Consider the following 7,570-nt stretch of genomic DNA (forward strand, 5'->3'; position numbering starts at 1 on the left):
GGAGGGGCGTGTGGATAGTGACCTGTGCTCGCACACAGGCTCCTTGGTGGCGGCAGCAGCAGCCTTAGCGTCTCATGCCCGTCTCTGGAGCTCCTTTAAGCAGCGTTCTTAATCGCGCACCAGGAAGCAAAGAGGGAAGAAAAAGTCTCCTGCCTCTCTGGCAGTTCCAGACTTTTCCCCGGACTCCCTCCCGGCCAGCTGTGGTGCACTAACCCCCTGCAGGCTGTGTTCACGCCGCCAAGCCCAGTCCTCTGCCTGCGCTCCGACCGAAGCCCGAGCCTCAGCTCCCAGCCCCGCCTGCCCCGGCGGGTGAGCACACAAGCCTCTCGGGCTGGTGAGTGCCGGTCGGCACCGATCCTCTGTGCGGGAATCTCCCCGCTTTGCCCTCCGCACCCCTGTTGCTGTGCCCTCCTCCGCGGCTCCGAAGCTTCCCCCAACGCCACCCGCAGTCTCTGCCCGAAAAGGGGCTTCCTAGTGTGTGGAAACCTTTCCTCTTTCACAGCTCCCTCCCACTGGTGCAGCTCCCGTCCCTATTCTTTTGTCTCTGTTTATTCTTTTTTTCTTTTGCCCTACCCAGGTACGTGGGGGGTTTCTTGCCTTTTGGGAGGTCTGAGGTTTTCTGCCAGCGTTCAGTAGGTGTTTTGTAGTTGTTCCATGTTTAGATGTATTTCTGGTGTATTTGTGGGGAGGAAGGTGATCTCTGCGTTGTACTCTTCCTCCATCGTCCTCTAAATTTATTATTAATAATTTTTTTGTTTTGTCTTTTAAAGAATGACTTCACTTTTCCAACAATGTAACATGTATTCTTCTGATTTTATATTTCATTATGTTTACACCCTTGATCCATGTGAAATTTGTTAATATTGTGAGGGAGTTAACTTGTTTTCTCCAAATGTGGCCAACTGTCTCAACACCATTTTTCTTTTTTTTTTTTAGAACAGAGACTCCTACTGATAAGAAATGGCATCTCTATCATATATTTACCTACGTACAGCGACCAGTCTCTGGGCTCTATACTGTTCTGATGTATTCAGCCATTGCTATGTAAGTACTCTATAGTACTCACCAGTATGTTATAAAATGTTTTTAGAAGTCTGTTTTCTTCTATAACATTTCCATTATTGTACATCTTATCTTCCAAATGCATCCTTTTTGGATTTGCACTGGAATTGTAATAATGCAGGGGCAGGAATTGATGTATAATACTGGGCTTTCCTTTTCTAGGTTCATGGCATGCCTCCCCTTTTCCAGGTCTTTTGTATCTTTTCGTAAAACTTTGCAGTTTCTTCACAAACGTCTTTCACACTTCATGTTAGGTGTAATCCTATTTTATAATCATTATTGGTTATTATAAATGGGGGTTGAAAAAAATTGGTTATTAGTGTGAATGGAAGTTACTGATTTTTGTATGTTCCAGCCATCTGACTTTTTTACTCATTCCAAGAGCTGGTTGGTAGATTCATCTGGGCTTTCCCTATAGATGGTCAAATTGGCTGAAAATGTTTTACCCCTTCTATTCCACTAGCGATGCCTAAATTCTTAGCATGGGTAGTGGGCCTCCTTAGTTTGTTCTGATTTTAATTCTTTTAATATCTCACCATGAAGTAAGATGTATCACAGTGGGATTGTATCCGATAACTTCAAATAACTTTGGGACATTTACTTTGCCTAGAGGTTTTACTTTTCCTTGAGGTTTTCTCATGAATGTGGGCTGAAACTTATCCTATGCAAATTTATCAAACAGCATCTATTAAGTAAATCATGTTTTTTTCTTCTTTTACTTTGCGCAATAGTAGCATAGGTTTTTCTAATCACTCATTTTGTTTCTGGTATACTTTAAAAATTGTATAGTATTGTATTTACTATAATATTTTATGTAGTTTATGACCTGGGTTTTAAGTATTATACTTGCATTGCTTATCAACTATTAACAAACCAGTCTATTAAAACCATCATGATTATTCTAATGTAAAAAGTATAACCTTAATAAGCCAGTCAGAAGTCCACATTATTCTTGTACATGTCTTTGGAGAAGTGGGGATGAGCCGTGGTAGCATCACTTAGGACTCACTTCGATTTGGCCTGTATTTGCCATGGAGTTGTCAGATAACCTTAAGCAGGACAAAACCCCTCTTGGCTTCAAACTGAAAATCTAGAAAATGGGTCATTGACAGGATAAATGATAACAGGCTGGGAACAGTGTCAACTGCTGTATAAACGTTGGAAATTATTAAATTGCACATCAGGTAATTTTATATTTAACTGTAATTACGAATGAAGATACAATATAAACACATGAAAATCTCCAAAGCCATGTAAAACCCGAAGGCATTAAAATTTATTAAATGATGCAATAACAACAGAATTCTTTATTTACAATAGCATTATTTAACATCAAATAAGCAAATAGCATCAAGCAAAGCAATATTAACTTGCATAAATGTATTTAAAATTTCTCTGAATATATCTACCTTTTGCATAAACTGCTCACACTAGAAATACAAACATCAATGCAGGTGAACAAAGTGATGTCTGGAGTCAACTCCATTTTGAAAATAAATCACAACCTGAAACACTGTAAGCTTTCTCCTGAAGAACCATAGTTAATATATTGCTTAATTTTACCCTTGTATAATCTTTTCATATACACACATCTCAGATGCAACTTCATGAGGAACTGTACAAATAAAACCCACAAATGGCATAAGAAAAAAAAAAAAGACAGTTAAATGTTTGAAGAAATGTATCATCATCACCATTCGACAACATAAAGGTTAAGTGATGATGCACTTATTCAAAAAATTGTACACAGTTCACTATACAAATATAATACATCGGACAGCTATGTAGGAATATACAAGACTTAAAAACAGATCTAAGGCATTATGCTAGATTTTAGCATTTTGAGGTTCTTGCACATAGCTTTTACCTGTAGTAAGAAACTTAAAAGATTTCATTTTAGTCTATAAAGAAACACCAGGGAGAAAATTCTAATTAAAATCGAAGCCACTACAGTAATTTTCTTTTGTGCAGAGAATGCTTTGCTCTTAGGCAGCATACTACCATACAAATACTAGAAAATTTTAAATTCACACCAACAATTAATGGCTTAAGTTGCATTTCAAAATTGATTGTGTATCTTTGGGTTCTGCAAGGGGATCTGTGCCACCCATTTCATGTGTTAAGCCCATAGGAACTCCGTTTTTAAACACATTAAAAACTGCATTATATAAACTGCAAAAACATTGCTTTCAATTGTTACAGGCCATAAGAGATACACGTGGAAGGGGGCATTTTCATCTTCGAGTTCAACGAATTCATTGCAGGAAAACAGCTCACTTCACTTTTTCAACTTACCACGTCACATGAACACGTAGATGAGTTTCACAACCAAGTTAATGTATGTATACTTTTCACATTATGTGTTTTTCACATTTAGTAATATAAGTAAAACACTGATTATTTGTTCTATTAAACGAAAACCAAGTACTCAGTCTAACAAGTTTACTGTATACAGCATGAGAAATACTGATCATGGAGGGATTGATTTGGCTTTTGCTTCTATCATGATCAATGTGATCAGAGGATTCCTTCACTGACTTTTCTTCTCTTAATTAGATGTAAAATCCACGACCTGATCTGAGCCGTAAGAGAACTGATCATCTCTTTTCCTTCAAAACGGTAATGATCATGAATTATTCCAAATTACCAGTATCACAGGTTTGCAGATTTGTCTGAATTGGGACCGAGAGTAGAACACAGTGGGCGGAGGAATAAACAAGAAAAGGTACACCGGTATTTTTGGACAGTGTTCTAGTGAAAAGGGACTTAAAACTCAAAACAAACAAATCCAGCTTAAACTCCATTTCTCTTCTGTGCTGTGTGAAGTTAAAGTCATTCTAATTCACGCGTTTCTAAAGATCAACTTGGAACTGGTCACGTTACACCGTGTATGACATAAGCCTTGTGGTGCCGGTGAGGACACGGAGTTCAGGGCCAACATCTGCCCGTGTTTTTCTGTCACAGTTGGGCGACCCAGTGGTTCGGCTGAGAAAAGCAGAGCCTTTCAAGAGGGACGTGTGAACTGGTGGCCCCAAGAAGTGCTGTCCCTCGGCCACCTCCCTGTAGTGAGACCCCCTCAAGTGGAAAAAAGTAGCGAAATGCAAATTTTCCGAAAATTTCTTTAGTATGGAGCCACACTTTCAGACTGTCTACTTACCATTCATCTTTGGGCTATATCTCTTTCTATACTTCCATAATCTGTACGTATAGAGAGAGATATACGTATAAATAGGGGTAGTCTGTATATTTTTCACCCTGCCACAAATAAGGACTCAAATTTCAAGGAAAAACCTCTCTGTTCCTAAAAAGCCTGGCTTAATGAGATATAAAATGCTTTGCTTTTTAGACATCAAAAAGACATCATTCTGAAATTTAGGTAAGAAAGTATGTGTATTAGGGGTTGGGGAGAAATTGCTCAAAAAAGGTCACCAGTTTCTTGGTATTACAGTTGTCTGAAACTGATGCCAATTAAGAAAAGATTGTTCCCCTACCAGAGTGGGCAAGAAAAACAACCAGAAAAGTGGCCTGCTTAGTAACACGTAGTCTTCCTAAGGTTCATTAAGAAAGAATATAAACATATAAAAATCAAGAATCGGTTTCTATAGCGGCTGCATTATCATATAGATTAGATAAATGACTTATGAGCAGAATCACAAGGTTTAGAAAATAAAAAGTCTTAAGTCTACAAATTAGGTCTAATCGAGGCCGTGACAGCCTTTACAAAACACCTTTAGGAGACGTTGCTATGAAGATATCTAATTTTAATACTGAAGTACCTCATTTTGGAGTCAATTCCACAGTATGTAAACCTCACAAAAATTATACAATTAAAACACTTAAGTTCTCAACTTAAATTATTGCTTGTTTACATATAAATTGGATTTTATGTACCTTACAAAACTTCGGCTTAGTCAGCACTGCTAAAAAACAAAATAAAAAACACATGGCGGAGGTGAAATCTGTCGTGATGTCTGCTGTCAATTTTAAGCACACTATTATTTTCTCCTGTTTGGTGGACCAGTGTTGCTGGGGAAGAGAATGAATATGCTTTCAAAGCAGGTGTCCAAAGTCTGATGGGTATCAAGTCCTAACTTTGCTCCTCTCCTTGCCAGTAAATGCCTTTTTCTGAAATTTAAGGGTTAGCAATTGGTAAGTGGCTGGCAAAAGACGTAACGAAATAATAAAGGGCTTACCTGGTTTCTGTTGCTTTTATTAAAAAAAAAAAAAAAAAGCATGAGAGTGGGGAGAACGGGGGAAGGCAGAGGGGAAGGGAAGAGGCGGGGCCAGGTTCAAGAGGAGGTGCTGATTCAGGCTGTCTGAACGATCTAAGCGAATCTGGAAATGAAAACTGTTTCTTCTTGAGCCATGACTTGGGTGAACTAGTTTGGTTTGAATCAGGAAAAAAAAAAAAAAAAAGAGGAAAAAGTACTTGTTACTGTTAACAGCCCTCCCACAGGCTCCTTTTCATCTGTTCAGTAACTGGAAACGCTTTCCAACATGGTCTTGAGAGCTTTCTACAAAGATACAACTACGATTTCTTGGTCTTCACTTCTTGGGTGTCTCTGTACATTGGGCACGGTCCGTGGTGTCTCCCCTGCTTTTATCCCAAATGAAGGCTTAGCTTAAAACATCTGTAGTTTGATTTTTTTTTTTTTTTTTTAATTCTTTTCTTCCCCCCAGAAGAAATCTTACTCTTTGGGGCTGGACTGGTTAGCCAGGGAAAACAAAGCAAGAAACCAGTGTCTGGAACCAGACAGGAACAGAACAAGAGCATGGGTGTTTTCCTTAAATACATACATTTAGATACATTCAATCTGACACGGGTATGAAGTCTGCCTGTCAACATTTACTTTGCAGGAGAGATCTAAGTTGCACTAAGGTGAATGCAGTGAACAGACTGACAGTTGTCCGGACGCGAGCTGCAGACCGTCTATCAACACAAGAGGCAGCTCCTCCTGCAGCAGCCGAGGGGACTCCACCGGGGGAGCGGGGCCCAGGCCCGTCTGCCCATCTTGCTCTGGCGGGACTGGATGGCAGGTCGGTTGGGTCAAAACAAATAGACGCAGCTCTCCAGACTGGTAAGCATCTTGAGCAAGTGAGCCCAGTCAGCTGAAGAAAGAAGCAACCAGCTACCTTCAGTGTCAGCAGTATTTCTGTAGGAAAATGAGGAGAGAGAGTGGTGTAATAGCGTGGAATTTTTGGTAAGATCATCATAAGGCCCATCACAAAGACATCAGACCACTTGGCCGGTTTAAATAATGCCAGTCACAAAGGCTGCATCCGGATGAGTTACGCTTGATTTTGATGCAGATGAGCAGATGGCACTGATCCTAACTGAACACAGAGAGTGGTTCCCACAGCCGGCAGATCCTGCACGCTACTCCGAAGGGCACAGACGGCTGCTCTCTTACCAGTGACACCTGCCTCCGCAACAGAGATCACTGAGGTACCTGTGAGATACCCAGCTGCTGGACTGCCTGCTCTTTGACAGCGTCCAATCCAGAAGGGGTCACTATTTTCTTCATCTCTCCTCAAACCATCCAGTACAAACCCACTTCCTATAAAATGTCCCCTCTTGACTCTTCCTTACTGCCACACTCCCATGGAGAACCACAGGCTTCTCCCCAGCTTCTGCAGGCTAAATAAACTGGGGTTTTTGTCATCATCACTGTCATCGTCATTATCATCAACTCAAAGCTGATTTGAGTTAGTGTTCAATTTCCAAAACACTAGATAATAGAAGTAATTACAACTGTACTTTATACAAGTGTCCCGTGGCTGAGCAGTAAACTCTATTTTAATATACTGAAATACATGTGTAGTAACAGTATGATTAAGTCCTTATGAAAGGAAGAATCTTTTGGTTAGATAAAATAACTGCCCTTCTTTAGGTTTTGGTAAATCCATGGTTGTATATTCTAGCTCTGCTTGAAGCAAGATAAAATTTTAATCTCCATCCCAGGATAAATGGAACACCGATTCAACGTATAATGGACCACAGTGGTTTCTACTTCAAATAAATAGAACCTGATCACCAATAAAAGTTCTGAGAACAGCTCCTCGCTTCACAGCAGCAGCAGCAGGGTATGTGACAGAGGCCGGACGAACCTGACGGAAGCCTCCCTGTGCGCACACCGGCAGCACAGTGACAAATGCAGAGTGATTTCCAGGTATTGTTCGTGAATTAGGAGGGATACACTGCACATATTATTCTCTAAACTTTAGAGTCTAAAGGAAACCACCAGAGTGTCTGTGACAGACTGTTCTCTGGCTTTAACATTCAGCATGAACAAAGTATAGATGGAGAAGCCAGATTCAAGAGGGGGACTGGAAAAAAGCAGGAAGTGAGAGGGGTATAAATGGCCCGGGCTGGACGTAACAGAGACTTCGCACCACGGATCCGAAAGGCATCTGGATGGAGAGAACACCCTATGGTTACCGAAAGCTGCCTTTTGTGACCTTAGTGCTCATCTTTCCAATTCAGGTTTCTTCGGCGCCCCCCCTCCCC

General features: G+C 40.6%; 1 protein-coding gene across 1 annotated transcript in view; it reads right to left on the bottom strand.

The window, feature by feature from the left end:
* Positions 1–6,093: 6,093 nt before the first annotated feature.
* NCOA2 (nuclear receptor coactivator 2) overlaps positions 6,094–7,570 on the bottom strand; it is a 170,135-nt gene continuing 168,658 nt past the window's right edge. Inside the window, exon 22 of the mRNA XM_007448496.1 lies at positions 6,094–6,215. Coding sequence (XP_007448558.1) covers positions 6,204–6,215 — 12 coding nt within the window. The 3' untranslated portion in view covers positions 6,094–6,203. The remainder of the gene's footprint in view (positions 6,216–7,570) is intronic.

Source organism: Lipotes vexillifer, unplaced genomic scaffold (assembly GCF_000442215.2).
Source record: "Lipotes vexillifer unplaced genomic scaffold, Lipotes_vexillifer_v1.1 scaffold815, whole genome shotgun sequence".
NCBI lineage: Eukaryota > Metazoa > Chordata > Mammalia > Artiodactyla > Lipotidae > Lipotes > Lipotes vexillifer.